The sequence below is a fragment of the Oncorhynchus nerka genome, linkage group LG23, assembly GCF_034236695.1.
Source record: "Oncorhynchus nerka isolate Pitt River linkage group LG23, Oner_Uvic_2.0, whole genome shotgun sequence".
Taxonomy (NCBI): domain Eukaryota; kingdom Metazoa; phylum Chordata; class Actinopteri; order Salmoniformes; family Salmonidae; genus Oncorhynchus; species Oncorhynchus nerka.
The window spans coordinates 26300099-26317571 of record NC_088418.1 but is presented as its reverse complement, the minus strand read 5'-3'; the positions used below and the strand labels follow the sequence as shown (position 1 = coordinate 26317571).

The window sequence follows — 17473 nt, the reverse complement described above, 5'->3', positions numbered from 1 at the left end:
TCCCCAAGAAACAAATGACTATAAATGATTCCGTTCCCATTACAATGATCTATGCTCGAAAATGGGTCAAGATGAGAACATTAAAAATAAAATTATTTTAAAGCATCAATGAGGTTAACTTTCAAGATGAATTATTGTATTTGTATATTAAATTAGGAAAACGAGTTGTGTTACACTTGAAGTCTCTCGTTGAAACCAAATCCTGCCTCCTGATGGTCAATTTGCAAAACAACTAGTGACAAGTTATATAAAACATGTGAATACAAACCTATACAGTGGATGTTAACGTCTGAAATTTTCAGATTACTGGATTGGCTATATTATTTTACATAAACGCAATTGTTTTAGCTGGATATGGAGCCCAGGGTGTATTAATTACACCGAGTGTGTTGCAAAACGTTTGCAACAGAAACCATTTTGCAACGAAAACAAGTTCCTATTGGACAAATTAAGGTATGTCCATTCCCGTTTCGTTCAGTTTGAAGTTTACTTCCGTTTGGTTCTTAAAAGGTAAACGGTTTCCGTTGCAAGATGCAATGAATACACCCCAGATAGATACTACAAGGACTCATTTAAAAAAAAAAGTTTTTTTTATTATGAGCATAACAAATACAAAAAAAGAAATATACAAACCAGAGTACATAAACCTAACAGACAGGGGTATTACATATCAAGATTCATTTTCAATTTGTTAAATACGTTTATGGTGTGTATTGCTTTTTTGTTTTTACATTTACTGATCATTTCAAAATAATATTTAAATCCTCTCTTAAATCATGTGAAAGGTGGTTTGTTCTCTGCCCACTTCATTTTATGGACAAAGAATCTTCCATGAAAAAGATAAACAAATGAACAATGAAAGTTTAAGTCAGGGTCCATATTAGTTGGATCAAAATAAAACATATCATCAGAATCTCTCATATTAACATTAACTAACCAGGAGTTAAATCTCTTTCCAATTTTCTCTACAATAGGAGAGGATTTTAAGTTGGCCCTTTCTTTCTGATCTTTGCTAACTTTAAAACCAAGATATGTGATCATGTCTTTTACAGGGATATTACATCCTGAGTTTAAGTCACATCTTTTCAACGCAAATAATTCACATTTCCTAATATTCAGAGACAAACCTGATACATGTAAGAAGGCATTAACACACTCAATAGAATCCAACGGATTCCTATTGGGACAGATTATTATACTGAACCAAACCCCTCTGTTTTGGCATTTCAGTGGATTAAGAAACTGAGAAGCCGAAAACATAATGGAAGATAAATGCTATCCTTAATAAGCCCTTCATTATGATCTTTAAAAAAAAATGGTGGTGTCGTCAGCCAATTGTAAACATTTTATCTCTTTGTCTTGTATCGGAATACCCCCTAAACTATCCTTATTTATATGAAGTGACATAACTTGTGGGACCAATACAAATAAGAAAGGAGAAATTGGGCATCCTTGTTTAATTCCATGTCTAATGTCGAATCTCTGTGAAGTTCCATGGGATAATTTAACAGAGATGTTACTATTATTGTAAAGTTTCTTAATTACACTTTGAAGTCTAAAAAAGAAAATAGTGTTCAACTGTATCAAATGCCTTGTAAAAGTCTACAAATAAAATAAAGCTATCTTCCATAATGTGCTCATTGTAGTCTAACAAGTCCAATACTAGTCAAATATTATTACATATGTGTCTGCCCTTCATAAAACCAGACTGGGTATCATCAATGATTTGGTCAAGACCTTTTTTTAAAGTCTTTCTGCAAAGACGGATGCAAGTAGCTTTCTATCATTGTTTACTAATGTGACTGGTCTCCAATTTTCTAACATCATAGAATCTTTGTTTGGTTTGGGTATTACAGAAATGAGGCCTTGTGTCATAGAAACAGGCAGGACCCCTAAATCAATTGCTTCCTTAAAAACATGAAATATAAATTCAATAATATCATCCTGAGAATATTTATAGAATTCACTAATAATGCCATCATTCCCTGGAGATTTGTTCTCTTTTAACTTGCTGATACATTTTTTTATTTCATTGATATAAATAATTTCATCACAAGACTTTTGGAAGTCTTCATCTATGAATTTTGCATAGTCTTTGACAGAGTCTAGAAAGGCAGATATGTCACTAGTAGGACAGGCATTACTGGTATAAAGGTTACCATAGAATTCTGAAACATATTTTGAAATATCTTTGGGGCTTTCATTTTCTTTGCCATCTATATTAAGCTTATGAATAGATGTAAATTCATCATTTTTTCTTTCTAAATTGTAAAAGTATTTTTTTCACCTTCCTCCAACCATCTCCTTCTTGATCTTACAAATGCCCCTTTTGCTCTCTCTTCATACATTCGGTCCATTTCTAGTTGTAAAGAGAAAAACGGACCCTTTCCTTCTTCATCAAGGTCCTCCATAGAGATTAGAGAAAGGATTTCCTTAGGTTTATCTTCCCTATTATTTTTTCAATTCCAGCCCCCGTCCCCACAGGCCTTTTGCCTTTTGGTAGGCTGTCATTGTAAATAAGAATGTGTTCTTAACTGACTTACCTAGTTAAAGGTTAAATCAAATAAATGATGTTCTTTACCATTTGGCCATCAGATTTGCCACCAAATGCTCCTTATAGGACACATCACTGATACATACTGCAGCCCTCATGCTCCACATACAACAACCGTTCTGCCAGTCACATTCTGTTAAAGGTCCCCAAAGCAAACACATCCCTGGGTCGCTCCTCTTCAGTTCTCTGCAGCTAGTTACTGGAACGATCTTCAAAAACACTCAAAACTGGACAGTTTTGTCTCAATCTCTTCATTCAAAGACTCAATCATGGACACTCTTACTGACAGTTGTGGCTGCTTTGCGTGATGTATTGTGGTCTCTACCTTCTTGCCTTTGTGCTGTCCTCTGTGCCCAATAATGTTTGTGCCATGTTTTGTGCTGCTACTATGTTGTTGTCGTCATGTGGTTTTGCTGCCATGCTGTGTTGTCTTAGGTCTCTATGTAGTGTTGTGGGGTCTCTTGTTGTGATGCGTTTTGTCCCCTATTTTTAATCCCAGCCCCCGTCCCTGCAGGAGGCCTTTTGCGTTTCGGTAGGCCATCATTGTAAATAAGAATTTGTTCTTAACCGACATGCCTAGTTAAATAAAAGTACATAAAAAAATGTAAAAAATGGATGTACCTCACCAGATGAGGAACCCCTTGGTTATGCAGTTATACTTCAAAGACATCTGTGGAGAACCTTTACCCTGCAACAGTAAAAAGCATCCAAAAAAAATGGCAGACATTTGGTGTCAATAGAGTCTAAATGTAATTCAAGAACAAATCACACAAGGTTCAGAAACGGTTAATTTATTTGACGTTTTACATTCAAACGAAAATAAAAAATATTCATATATATATTTTCATATGTAAGTATATGTTGCTAGTAAGCAAGGTACAGATTTAAAACGTAACACAAACAACTTCTGTGTGGCATACAGTATATTTACAAGGCGTGCTTTGAATACTATACAGTGTTTCCATAGCTGCACAGGTTTTGTGAATGTGTTTATCTTTGAACTCAAACGAGCCAGAAAGATAAAAGGGGTTTTAAAGAGAGGTCAGGGTTTTAAAGAGAGGTTGGGGTTTTAAAGAGAGGTCAGGGCATTGGACCAAGTGAAAGGCATGTTCAGTTAAACATCTCCCCTCCCAGCATCAAAAATAAAAAAGACAAGAGCGGTGAAGCAAAGCAAAGCTTACGGGGAGAGGTCTGCTCAAACTGAACAATCACTAAAACACAAAAGGAACAATTATAGGAATTGATCAATTCACTAATTCAAATTAACAGTCATGCAAAAGCTCTACATTAGGTCAACTTTCTGGGCTGAAAACCTCACACGACAAAAAGGCATATGTTATCAGTAGCGAGTTAGGTTGTTTGCCATAATATTTGACAGTAGCCTAGCCGTGAAGTTTGGTTGCACGGTATATAGTTGGCTTGAAGCCACTACACCAACATTATAGAAGGAAAAAAAAATATGTTTCCTCAAGTAAATCAAGTAGTCACCAGATGCCACCACAATCCCTGGTCAACCCTACTCTTACATATCTCTTCCAGTAGTTATTTACAACAAGTGGAACAGCCACTTATTTAAAACACGTACAACATCATAATTAGAAATAGCAATTGTTGTTTGTGGTAACAAAACACTACAGCAGATTTTCCAACGGATTCCTATTGGGACAGATTATTATACTGAACCAAACCCCTCTGTTTTGGCATTTCAGCGGATTAAGAAACTGAGAAGCCGAAAACATAATGGAAGATAAATGCTATCCTTAATAAGCCCTCTCGTAACTGCAATGCAGCCCAAAACATATTTAAATTCCCAGGAGAGTGGATATACTTATCACCATATTACATTTCTAAACACGTCAAGGCCATGATTGACAGCTGCAAGAAGCATATTCACAGAATTAAACAGTGTAAATGAGAAACCGTAGCATATTAAAAAGCTTTCAATGAATCAAAAAACGGGCAATAACAAAAAAAAACTTGAATTAAGTCAGAGCACTTTCTATTCCGAACGGGGTGCAGTTAGTCCAGGATCACGGTAGAGTTGTAATGTGTATGTTTATCTTCCTGGCGGGGGGGAGGGGGGGGGGGGGCGTGCTCTCTGCAGTCTGATCGCCATTTTCATTTGAGTGAAGTGTGGAAAAGAAACAGAGTCCACAATATTCAGATCTTTCTGGAATCTTTCGCTTCGAACAGCTTCATGCGCTCCTGCACGGTCAGTCCCTCTTTGAGGCTCTGAGAGAAAGAAAATTTGTCAATTAAATTTAAACCAATATATTGCCTGGCTTCAAGGCCAGAACACTATTCATGTTAAACATTATTCATATAAATAACCACAAGTGTAACTTTTCAGCCTGGCAGGAGCCCAGGATTCACCGTTAGAGAATATGTTATTTAGGGGTGTTATGTTGGTGAATCACAGTAAAGAAACCGGTAGTAGGGTTTAAAGTTAACATCAACTTGGCTGACATGTCATCTAAATGTTGACATTCTGACAGACATTTTAAAAATGGGGACTCGACTACGACCACCCAAGGTGTGTTGGTGAAGTTTGGGATGGTAAATGACACACAGTCATGCAAGTCAGACAAAACACACATACCAGACAAAACACAACACAAACATACACACAAGACAACACAAAACCATACAACACAAAAACAACCACTGTGACATGTTTATGTGCCGTACAGACAAAATAAAAACAGAAATGTTCACAGACAAAAGTCATTCAACAGAACAACACAGTTAATGTAAGTTCCTTGACTGACCAGGTAAGGGAGAGAAGTTTCCTGGGCTCATTGTGGTACAAACATGAGTTATTTCATGGATACCTTTGTACTGTACTACAAAGACATCCACACCACTGCCCCCATCTCCAGCCCAAACTGCACACCCAAGCAGTGGTTTGACCAAGGGGGGGATCACCGAGTTGATAACGTTCAAGGAGTTAAAAGACAAATGGCATTCCAGCTTATACTGGGATCGTTACATATACTGGCCTACTCGTAGTATTCTCCACAGCTACTGCAGGTGACTAGTAATTCCTAGTCCACGCAACGCACAAACGTACATCTGCTGTGCCCCAATAGGCTTACTGTAGTAAGCTTCCTTTCCTCGTTCCCTTTCCTTCCTCCTTATAAACCAGTGGTGATGATGAGGGAGAGAAGATGCAGTCAGAAAGACATTTGAGAGGACTGGGAGCAAAGTGTAATACTAATCATTTGGCGGGTGCTTATTTCTCCTATTTCACATGTACACGTGTCTATCATACGCATGTGTGAATTGCAAATGTGTGTTCGGCATATCCCATGTCCTCCCGAGACACCCTCGGAGAGTGGGGTCACGGCCAGGGTCAGCCATTATCAACAGCGACCCTGGAGCAATAAGGGTTAAGTGCCTGGCTCAAGGGTACAGACAGATTTTTCACCTTGGGAATAGTACTAGCGATCTTTCGGATATTAGCCAGATTTAACCGCTAGAGCCATTGTCCACAGATATGCTCCAATCTGTGATTGCTACATCCATTTTTGTACTATTAAAATAATGACATAACGCCATTTAATTACTCTTGAATAATATAATTTACAACTGCTTCATTCAACTGTCTTACCGTACCACGTCAGAACCCAAATTATACTATTTTATTAATCCAATGTTTGTAAATACCGTTATTGTAAACAAACACTGTATAGTAAACATGGGGCAGCAGGTAGCCTAGTGGTTAGAGCATTGGGCCAGTAACCGAAAGGTTGCTGGATAGAATCCCCGAGCTGACAAGGTAAAAATCTGTCGTTCTCCCCCCGAACAAGGCAGTTAACCCCAGTATGCCGTCATTGTAAATAAGCCGACTCATTGTAAAATAAGCCGACTTGTCTAGTTAAATAAAGGTACAATATTTTTATTTTTTTAAAGCCTCAAGGTTAAAACTATAATGTTGATGTCATGGATGGTCGGTCCTTGTATCCATAGCCCTATCTATGAATTTGAAAGTGGTTACATTTCTCCTGCCCCATTCCTCAGCTTTTTACCAAAACAGTGATGGGGTAGTTGCTGTGTTTTCTGTTTGAACTCATTCTAGGCACTGAAGAACCCATGCTCCTGCAAGGCAGACCTTACCACTCTGAAAGACTGCAGGTCTTACCTTTTGCTGTACTACATCAAGTGAAAGTTCATTGCACCAGTTTTATTGGGGGGGGGGCATAGAGGAGAGGCAAGGGTAATAGAGCGCAACATGCTGTGTGGTTGGAGTGGGACATGCTCACTCAAGGACATGCTATACCTACATCTTGGGGTAAGGGGGAGAATCACCCCTCAAGGGGGGTGTCAGCTATCCCAGATGACCTGTTCAGTGACGGACTGATGTGGGAAGACAGGAGGACAAGCTTACCACATATAAAACACGATTGATTGACGGACTGACCCGTAAGCAAACACACACTAACAGCAGTAATCTATATGTGCACACCTACACTCGTTCACACGTGCACACACTCGCACGAATCTAAAATGGTGAACAAATATGTTGAATTTACAACTAAACCTGGGGGGGATTTCTGCATCAGGAATGTCCACATTAGCGTACCTTTGATCTAACACCTCTTATTTGCTTGGAGAGAGTCGATCGTTCCTTTTTCAAAAAATCTGGATTACTTTTCGATTTCATGATATCTGCAAAAACAAAATTAGGTGAAAAAAAGGCGTGGACATGAATTAATCATCGTCATAGCGTCCGTCCGTCCCCCCCACATCAACCTGATCCATTTTTAAACATTGCAAGTAACTCTAAATGCATAGGGATCCAAGAGGGTTATGGTTTCCCACTAACCATATCCAGGGGTAGCCGACCCATCAACGTTCCTCTCCCCCAGTGCTTCCGTGGCAACCAGTAGCTTCTCCGTCAGCTTGGTGATGTCACAGTCAGCCTTGGCCTTCACGATGCTGAGCTCTGTGTAGATGTCTTTGTACTTGTCTGTGGCATATTTCTTATCCTGTTCACAAAAAAAGAGTGGGAAAAAAACATTGATTTAGCCATTGACTTCAAACTTGGTGTTTTTTTTTGGTAGCCTGGGATCCAAACTGATTTTCTACGGCTCAGTGAAACACTGAGGAAGCGGAGCAAAATATTTTGGATTCCAGGTTATATTGTTGGTGGACATCGAAAGGTTAGTCCTCAAAGAACAGTGTTTTGAATAACTAACATGATCTTGATAGAAAAGATTGAGGATAAGAGTGTGTTTTTCCATACCCTTAACGCAGACTGAAGTTCATCCTTCAGCGAATGGATTTCCTGTTTGAGATACTGGATTTCGGACTCCTTGATACGCAATAAGACCTAAAATTGAGATGTACGGTAAATAAAGTTCGACATCAAATATAGAACACCAGTGTGGCCAATGTGTGTGTGAGACAGAGAGTACAGTACCTCCAGTTCATAGAGGTCCTTGCCCTGGGTGAAGGGTGACAGGGCCGTTTCTCCGCTGTAGCAGGAGCGCATGCGTGTGATCTCCACGGTCAGACGGTTATTCAGCTCCTATGGGTCGGTCACACAGAGGTCAGAGTTCACATTATTCAACTGGGGCATCCAGACTGTTAAGGCCAACAGGATCACACAGTGTAGAAATAAATAAAATAATTTTAAATACTTCACTAGAAAGCACGACTTAGCCACAGAGGAATCGAGGATCATTGGCTTCTTTAAGAAAAATAGGTGTGGATTGTTTCAAATCACAAGCTCGTAGGCCTATGCCTTTTGGAAGCCCGCAATTTGGGCAGTGCGCGTGGCAATAGACCTAGCTGATATTTGAGTTGCGGCTGTCAGTGAAAAGCATCTAAAATATGCGCGAGTATAATTTAAAATGTTGAGACAAGAAGGGGAGGGGTGTGTGGCAAAGATATAGGTGAGTTTCTCTCCAGCATGGCTCAGCTGTCTCCCGCCAATTCTTGCACATTCATTGTGTGAATTGTTTAGCCTTTCGATGAAACTTTTTTTTTGCATTCTCCATTACATATGTCACCAGTAGTAAAGGTACCATTAATCCCCATCATTTGGTTACATTAATTTCTGTTAATCCTTAAATCTATTGACGAACCCATGCATAACAAGTAACAAGCACACAATCCCCATCAAAACCCGTCAGTTTAAACTAGAGATCTGATATTTGCATCCACACATCTGTGGGGGAAGGTGACCGAGCCACAGCAGTGTTTGGAAGACCATGAGACGTCCCAAAAAATTCCGGCTTCTCACGAAAACGTCTGCAGCGTCCTAACGATTTTGGCCTACAAAAACAATGTCCCCTCAAAAAAAAATTTTTTTTGTCACTGAGCAAATTTCAGGTCTGCTAAGCGCAAACTTGAACATTGTGAAAATTCTGCGCAACTCGTCTGTGAACACTGAGGCTGTACTCGCTTTAAGTTACAGTTACAGCGAACAAGTAGGTTACTGTGGCTATTTGATCATAATGTAGGCCATCCAGAGTGGCCTACCATCAAAAACAAATGGAGAAAATGCATCCCATAACATTTTAGCATGGAAAAAGCTGTTCTATCATTCAGCCTACTGAAGCAGCAAATGTGTGGTGTTTAATGTAGGCCTACATTCCATTAAACCTGTTTATCCACTTGTCCTTCAGATAAGGTGGTGACTGAACATGTTGCATTGTTTGATGCAAGAAATCGCATTGCAAAATACAATGCATTATTATGTCATTATTACAGTGAATCAGTCAAATCATACTACCCTCTATTGGCTACTTAGCGTAATCAAGAGTCTCAAAATATCCACACCACCTCTTTAAGAAATCAAAAGAACTCACTAACTAGCACTGAATATGAACAAATGTGCACAGGTGGCTACATGCAGCTCTCGCTTTGACCTCAAAACAAGCACATTTACTCGTGACCGCTCATACTGTAAACACAGTCCAGTTCAAGGTGAATGGCACAAATCCATATATGGCAATGGCTATTTGCATTTAGGCCTACTGCAGCTCGGATTGGTTATGGCTCACCTGTCTGTGTAGAGTACGGGCCTGAGTTGTGCATATCAATGCAACAGAATCCTACTCCAATGCGCTCTGCCTTCAAAGAAAATCTCTTGCACAGTTAGTATGCAAAACTAAGTCTTGCATAGTTCATTTTCTTTCGGTATGTTACATTGAAAGTGGCTTATATTGCATTGATTCGAGCACAATTCCCACAGTACACGAAACGTGGATGACGTTGTAAACTGAAAGGTAAACTCTAGAAAGCTGAGTGAAGTTCAATCTCGTACTTCTCCGAGCAGCAGTCCGAAGGGAATGTCGTCTACATACCAATGAAAAGATGACTCACAAACACGAATGTGTTCTCCGTTTTGCTCTACAACCCCCACGGGACTCGTCTGAAGTCGGTACTGCCGATGTGCCAATTTCTGTCTGTAGCGTCCTAACTGTTTAGGCTAAAAATCTAAGACCATGGTGTTCTCCGTTTTGCTCTACAACCCCCACAAGTGTCACGGGACTCATCTGAATGTAAATGGTACTGTTTTTATTTTTTATTAATGGAAGTATGGATGTAGTTTTTGTGGCAAAATAAGATTTCTTCTAGATACAGGAAAGATACTTCAAAACCTTATTCCTTATGATTTAGTTTTTGACTCTGTTTTGCCACTTATTAACATTTTATTCAATGTATTCCATGGGCTACAGTATAGTAGTAAAGGCCAAATTCATTATTTTATCAAGCAACAATAAAAAAATTAAATTAAAAGTGATACCTACAGGGGTCCCAAACCCCCCAACAAAACGATACCAACAAGGGTCCTAAAATGTTTAATCAAACAGCTAAATTATATTTTTTACAGTTATACTAAACAAAATATAAACGCAACACGTAAAGCGTGTCATGAGTTGAAATAAGAGCCCAGAAAATGTTCCATACACACAAAATGCTTATTTCTCTCAAATCTTTGGCACAAATTTGTTTGCATTCCTGTTAGTGACCATTTCTCTGCCAAGATAATCCAGCCACTTTACAGGTGGCCCATATCAAGAAGCTGATTAAACAGCAGGATCATTACACAGGTGCACCTTGTGCTGGGGATATTAAAAGGCCACTCTAAAATGTGCAGTTTTGCCACACAAGGCAATGCAGGAATGTGCAGGAATGTCCACCAGAGCTGATGCCAGAGAATTTAATGTTAATTTCTCTACCATAAACCTCCAAAGTTGGCAGTACATCCAACTGGCCTCACAACTGCAGACCATGTGTAACGATGCCAGCCCAGGGCCTCCACATCTGACTTCATCTCCTGCGGGATCGTCTGAGACCAGTCACCACCAGACAGCTGATGAAACTATAGGTTGGCACAACCGAATAATTTCTACACAAATTGTCATAAACAGTCTCAGGGAAGCTCATCTGCATGCTCGTCATCCTCACCAGGGTCTTGACCTGACTGCAGTTCGGCCTCACTGCAACCGACTCCAGTGGGCAAATGCTCACCTTCGATAGCCACTGGAACCCGGTAGAAGTGTGCTCTTCACATATGGATCCCGGTTTCAACCCTACCGGGCAGATGGCAGACAGCGTGTATGGAGTTGTGTAGGTGAGCGGTTTGCTGATGTCAATGTTGTGAACAGAGTGCCCAATGGTGGTGGTGGGGTTATGGTATGGGCAGGTATAAGCTACGGACAATTAACACAACTTCATTTTATCAATGGCAATTTGAAAGCACGGAGATCCCATTGTCGTGTCATTCATCTACCACCATCACCTGTTTCAGCATGATAATGCAAGGACCCATGTCGTAAGGATCTGTACACAATTCCTGGAAGCTGAAAATGTCCCAGTTCTTCCATGGCCAACATACTCACCAGACATGTCACCCATTGAGCATGTTTGGAATGCTCTGGATTGACGTGTACGACAGCGTGTTCAAATTCCCACAATTATTCAGCAACTTCGCACACAGCCATTGAAGAGGAGTGGGACAACATTCCAATGGTCACAATCAACAGCCTGATCAACTCTATGTGAAGGAGATGTCGCGCTGCATGAAGCAAATGGTGGTCACACCAGATACGGACTGGTTTTCTGATCCACATCCCTACTTAAAAAAAATATGTATCTGTGGACCAACTGATGCATATCTGTATTCCCAGTCATGTGAAATCCATAGATTAGGGCCTAATGAATTTATTTAAATTGACCGATTTCCTTATATGAACTATAACTCAGTAAAATCTTTACATGACTCATATTTCCATCAATGAACAAAACGCGTAATTTGGCAATGTTTTTTTCTCTCTCTTCTCCCAGTCATTGTTGGCCGGTAAACAATTGCCGGCTAACGGAAACCGTGTTCTGTGTGTACCTGGTTGTGTGCGTTGAGCTCCTGGTTTTCCCTCTGACACTGTCTGAGGGCCTGTCTCTCAGCCTCCAGGGCCTGGGCCAGGTGGGCATTCTCCAGACACTTCTGAGAGTACTGCTCCGACAACACCTCCAGCTCCCTCTGGATCGACTGCAGCTCCTCCCTGAGACACAGTCACGTGTACATACAGTGCCTTCAGAAAGTATTCATACCCCTTTACTTATTCCACATTTTGCTGTGTTACAACCAGAATTAAAAATGTATTAAGAAAATATATTTCTCACCCATCTACAAACAATACCCCATAATGACAAAGTGAAAACATGTTTAGATATTTTTTAGCAACATCTTTTTCAAAATGAAATATTGAAAATGAAATACAGAAATCGAATGGACATAAGTATTCACACCACTGAGTCAATACATGTTAAAGTTAAATAAAAAAATAAAAACTGAAGGCAGTGATTACAGCTGTGAGTCCTTCTAGGTAAGTCTCGGAGAGCTTTGCACACCTGTATTGTGCAATATTTGCCCATTATTCTTTTCGCTCCGTCAAGATTGTTGCTAGGCAACCATGTTCAAGTCTTGTCATCAATTTTCAAGCAGATTTAAGTCAAAACTGTAACTAGGCAACTCAGGAACATTAATTGTCTTCTTGGTAAGCAACTCCGGTGTAGATTTGGCCTTGTATTTCAGGATATTGTGCTGCTGAAAGGTGATTTAATCTCCCAGTGTCTGGTGGAAAGCAGACTGAACCAGGTTTTCCTCTAGGATTTTGCCTGTGCATAGCTCAATTCAGTTTTTTTTTAATATCCTGAAAAACTCCACAGTCCCTAACAATTACAAGCATTCCCATAACATGATGCAGCCACCACTATGCTTATATGGAAAGTGGAATATGGAAAGTGGTACTCCGTAATATTTTGTATTGGATTTTCCCCAAACAAACTATTCAAATCAAATGTTATTGGTGACAAACACATATTTAGCAGATGTTATTGCGGATGTAGCGAATTGCTTGTGTTCCTAGCTCCAACAGTACAGTAGTATCTAACAATTCACAACAGACACAAAAGTAAAAGAATGGAATTAAGAAACATATAAATATTATGATGAGCTATGTCGGAGTGGCAATGACTAAAATACAGTAGAATAGAATACAGTATATACATATGAAATGGGTAAAGTAGTATGCAAACATTTAACAGACTAGTGTGCCATTATTGATGTGACCAGTGACTCCATGTCTATGTACAGTACCAGTCAAAAGTTGACACCTACTCATTCAATGGTTTTTCTTAATTTTTAAAAACTATTTTCTACATTGTAGAACAATATTAAAGACATCAACACTATGAAATAACACACATGGAATCATACATTTTATATTTGAGATTCTTCAAAGTAGCCACCCTATGCCTTGATAACAGCTTTGCACACACTTAGGGGCCAACAACGAGTACTACAGTCAATGAACTTCCGTAGCGTTTTCCTCAAATTTGCTTTGTTAAAATCTCCAGCTACAATAAATGCGTCCCCAGGATATGAGGTTTACAGTTTGCACAAAGTCCAGTGTAGTTCCTTGAGGGCCGTCGTGGTATCGGCTTGAGGTGGATTATACACGGCTGTGACTATAACCAAAGAGAATTCTCTTGGGAGGTAATGCCGTCAGCATTTGATTGGGAGGTATTCTAGGTCGGGTTTCTGTACGTTATCACCATCACATCACCGCCTTTCTTCTTCCCAGAGAGTTCTTTATTCCTGTCTGTGCGATGTACTGAGAACCCAGCTGGCTGTATGGACAGGGACAGTATATCCGGAGAGGGCCATGATTCCGTGAAACAGAGTATGTTACAGTCCCTGATGTCTCTCAGGAAGGAGATCCTCGCCCTAAGCTCATCTACTTTATTGTCCGGATACTGAAGCGAATAACATACTAGGGGGGTATGAACAAAGCATCCAATTCGGGAAAGTTGTATTCCTGGTCTTAATGCTGGTGAGTTACCGCCGCTCTGATAACCGAAAGTTCTTTCCGGCTGTATGTAGTAACACAAAAAACATTCTGGGCTAGTAATGTAAGTAATAACACACACAAAAAAATACTGTAAAGTTGCTTCGGAGCTAGAAGCAGAGCTGCCATGTCTTTCGGCATCATCTTTTTGTTCTGAATACAAAGTGTTAATTGCTTTGCCACATTTTTTCCAGTATTACTTGTTGTACAGGCTTCTTTCTTCTCACATTGTCAACTGGGTTAGTATTCTGGAGTAACTACAATGTTGTTGAGCCATCCTGATGCAGCAACCACCATGCTTGAAAATATGAAGAGTACTCTGATGTGTTGTTTTGGATTTGCCCCAAACATAACACTTTGTATTTTTATTCTGTACAGGCTTCTTTCTTTTCACTCTGTTGATCCATCCTCAGTTTTCTCCCAGCGCAGCCATTAAACTCAAACTGTTTTAAAAGTCACCATTGGCCTCATGGTGAAATCCCTGAGCAGTTTCCTTCCTCTCTGTCAACTGAGTTAGGAATGACTGGGTGTATTGATACACCATACAAAATGTTAATAACTTCCCCATGCTCAAAGGGATATTCAATGTCTGCTTTAAAAAAAAAATCTATCTACCAATAGGTGTCCTACTTTCTGAGGCTACTTTCTGAGGCCGTACTCCCTGGTCTTCGTGGTTGAATCTGTGTTTGAAATTCACTGCTCGACTGAGGGACCTTACAGATAATTAATTGTATGTGGGGTACAGAGATGAGGTGGCCATTCAAAAATCATGTTAAAACACTATTATTGCACAAAAAGTGAGTCCAAGCAACGTATGTGACTTGTTTAGCAAATGTTTTACTCCTGAACTTATTTAGGCTTGCCATAACAATGGGATTGATACATATTGACTCAAGACATTTCAGATTTTCATTTTTAACACATTTGTAAAAATATATATATATTAAAAAAACAGAAATCCACTTTGACATTATTGTGTGTAGACCCGGTGACAAACAATTTATATTTAATACATTTTAAATTCAGGCTGTAACACAACAAAATGTGGTAAAGGTCAAGGGGTGTGAATACTTTGAAGGCATACACAACCCCCTTCCCCGAGGAGACCTTTTACCAGTTGCCACTGTCACCTTTGCAGCAAATGCATCAGTAAAAAGGTCTAGCTATACAAGTCAGCTTTGATTGATTAGTGTATATGGGCCCATAAGTAGACAAACACCCTATGTATTTGGAAAGTGAAGCTAACATTTTTTTACTTCTCTCTATACTCCAGCATTTTTGATTTGAGATCAAATGTTTCATGACTCGACAGTACAGAATGTCACCTTTTATTTGAGGGCATTTTCGATCATCTGTTTTACCGTTTATAAAAGAAAGCACAATGTATCTATTCCTTCCATTTGAAGAAGTCATAAGTATTTGGACAAATCCACTTATAGTGTATTAAAGTGGTTAAAAGTGTAGTATTTGGTCCCATATTCCTAGCACGCAATGACTACATCAAGCTTGTGACTCTACAAACTCATGGAATGCATTTGCTGTTTGTTTTGGGTTATGTTTTGCCCAACAGGAACTGAATGGAGAAAGACGACTGGAGTATATTATAACAAACAATTCAATTCTAAAAGCCATATTTAGAGCAAGGTAAAAAGGTAACTGCCAAAATAAAGGATGTAAATGAGGGACACAAAGTATATTGACAGCAGGTGGTTCCACACAGGTGCGGTTCCCTGAATTAATTAAGCAATTAAATCATCCCATCATGCTTAGGGTCATGTATAAAAAAAATGCCTAGTTGCCCAGCATTTTGGCTACAATGCCTAGAAGAGATCTTAGTGACTTTGAAAGAGGGGTCTCAAAGGCAAAACAGCAAAACATGCTAACCGCTCACCATTACCAACAACAGAGGTTACAACAAAACATGCTAACCGCTCACCATTACCAACAACAGAGGTTACAACAAAACATGCTAACCGCTCACCATTACCAACAACAGAGGTTACAACAAAACATGCTAACCGCTCACCATTACCAACAACAGAGGTTACAACAAAACATGCTAACCGCTCACCATTACCAACAACAGGGGCAGGGTGGTCTGATCTGTGTGTGTAACTTTCTCACTCATCATTATTCACGATTCATTCATTATTATCCATTATTAATCATGGTAGCATCCACAATAATGTAGAAGTGTTCAGAAACATATTCTATTCTTAATTACAATAAAAGTGACTCAAATCACAGAACATTATTCACCCTTCAGTTCCTATTAGGCAAAACATAATCAGAAACAACCAAAAATGCAAATGCATCCAACACGTTTGTAAAGTCAGTCATTGTGTGCAACGATGTAGTCAATGTCTGTAAGGATATCTGTAGTGTCTGTAGGGACCAAATACTAAAACAGTTTACTACTTTAATATACAATAAGAGATTTTTTAAATTGAATTTTACCCACTTTTAACACCCCAATTTCATAGTATCCAATTGTTTTTCGTAGTTACTATCTTGTCTCATCGCTACAACTCGCGTAATGTAGGGACTAGATATATAAAGTACTTTCATTTCTAAAAGGCTAAAAAGATACAGTTTTGTATGAAAATACCCTCAAATAAAAGGCAACATTCTGTACTGTCGCCTCATATGACACATTTGTTCAGATACATATGGTGTCGAGTGTCTCTCTATATAGAGCTCACTACAGTCATTCAAATCTCTGCCATTGTCTGCTACGTACCAGTTGTGTTCCCAACCAAAATAGGGACTTACTGATACTGCTCGTGCAGCTCGTCGATATCGGTGCTCAGTCCGCTGATTTGGGAGCGCTGGTTCTTCTCCATTTCCTCTCGGTGTGCGTTCTTCATAGCCTCAATAGCTGGAACACAGAAAGCTAGCGGTCAGAGTCATTACAATTGTAACAAACAAAAAAAGCCAACCAAATCTGGCAAACACTAGGGATTGGTCAATGCAGGGGCTAATCTTTACCAGCGATGGTGGCGGCCGTCTCTTCAGCCAGTAGCCTCTCCTTCTCCTCCAGTAGTTTGGAGACCTCCCTCTGGTGCTGCCTCTGGAGGTCCTCGACGACCTTGTGGTGGGTCTCCTCCATGGCTGTGAAGCCTCGCTCACACGTAGCCTGGGGGAGAAGGGGTTAATACTGTTGGCATTGTTTAAAGCTCCCCACGGCGTAGTAGTATGCTATTAAGGCCTTAAATCATTTGAGTGAAGAACGCTTCCTTATCCTTACCAGATTTATGATGAAATTTAGTATGCTCAAGCGATCGGAGTAATCTAACTTGGGACGGTCTGTGAGACGTCAGTCCCATTTGTGTTATGTGCTCTGACGAGTCTTCATGGTGAATTATTTACCAGTGCAAGCAGAATTACATCTGAGAAAGCCATGCAAGCATTTTTTGGGGATCAGAAGCCAAGCAATGTTAGTATGAGGGAGTGTGTTTAAGGCAGCCAATTTTATCAGGGCAAAGAAGAGGACATCGAATAAGATTTGAATCCGTCTTTCTAGAAACATGTGTATCAACATTTCTGCAATTGGTTT

General features: G+C 39.7%; 1 protein-coding gene across 5 annotated transcripts in view; it reads right to left on the bottom strand.

Moving 5' to 3' along the window:
* Positions 1–3329: 3329 nt before the first annotated feature.
* si:ch73-103b11.2 (putative leucine-rich repeat-containing protein DDB_G0290503) overlaps positions 3330–17473 on the bottom strand; it is a 105941-nt gene continuing 91797 nt past the window's right edge. For 4 of the 5 annotated variants that reach the window (XM_029629482.2, XM_029629484.2, XM_029629485.2 and 1 more), the window contains 8 exons: positions 16906–17053; positions 16690–16795; positions 11910–12069; positions 7977–8084; positions 7800–7886; positions 7380–7542; positions 7137–7222; positions 3330–4786 (listed from right to left, as the gene is read on the bottom strand). In XM_029629482.2, coding sequence (XP_029485342.2) covers positions 4715–4786; positions 7137–7222; positions 7380–7542; positions 7800–7886; positions 7977–8084; positions 11910–12069; positions 16690–16795; positions 16906–17053 — 930 coding nt within the window. In that variant the 3' untranslated portion in view covers positions 3330–4714. Of the gene's footprint in view, positions 4787–6837; positions 6911–7136; positions 7223–7379; positions 7543–7799; positions 7887–7976; positions 8085–11909; positions 12070–16689; positions 16796–16905; positions 17054–17473 lie in introns of all 5 variants that reach the window. The other variant, XM_029629483.2, reaches the window with a different exon arrangement.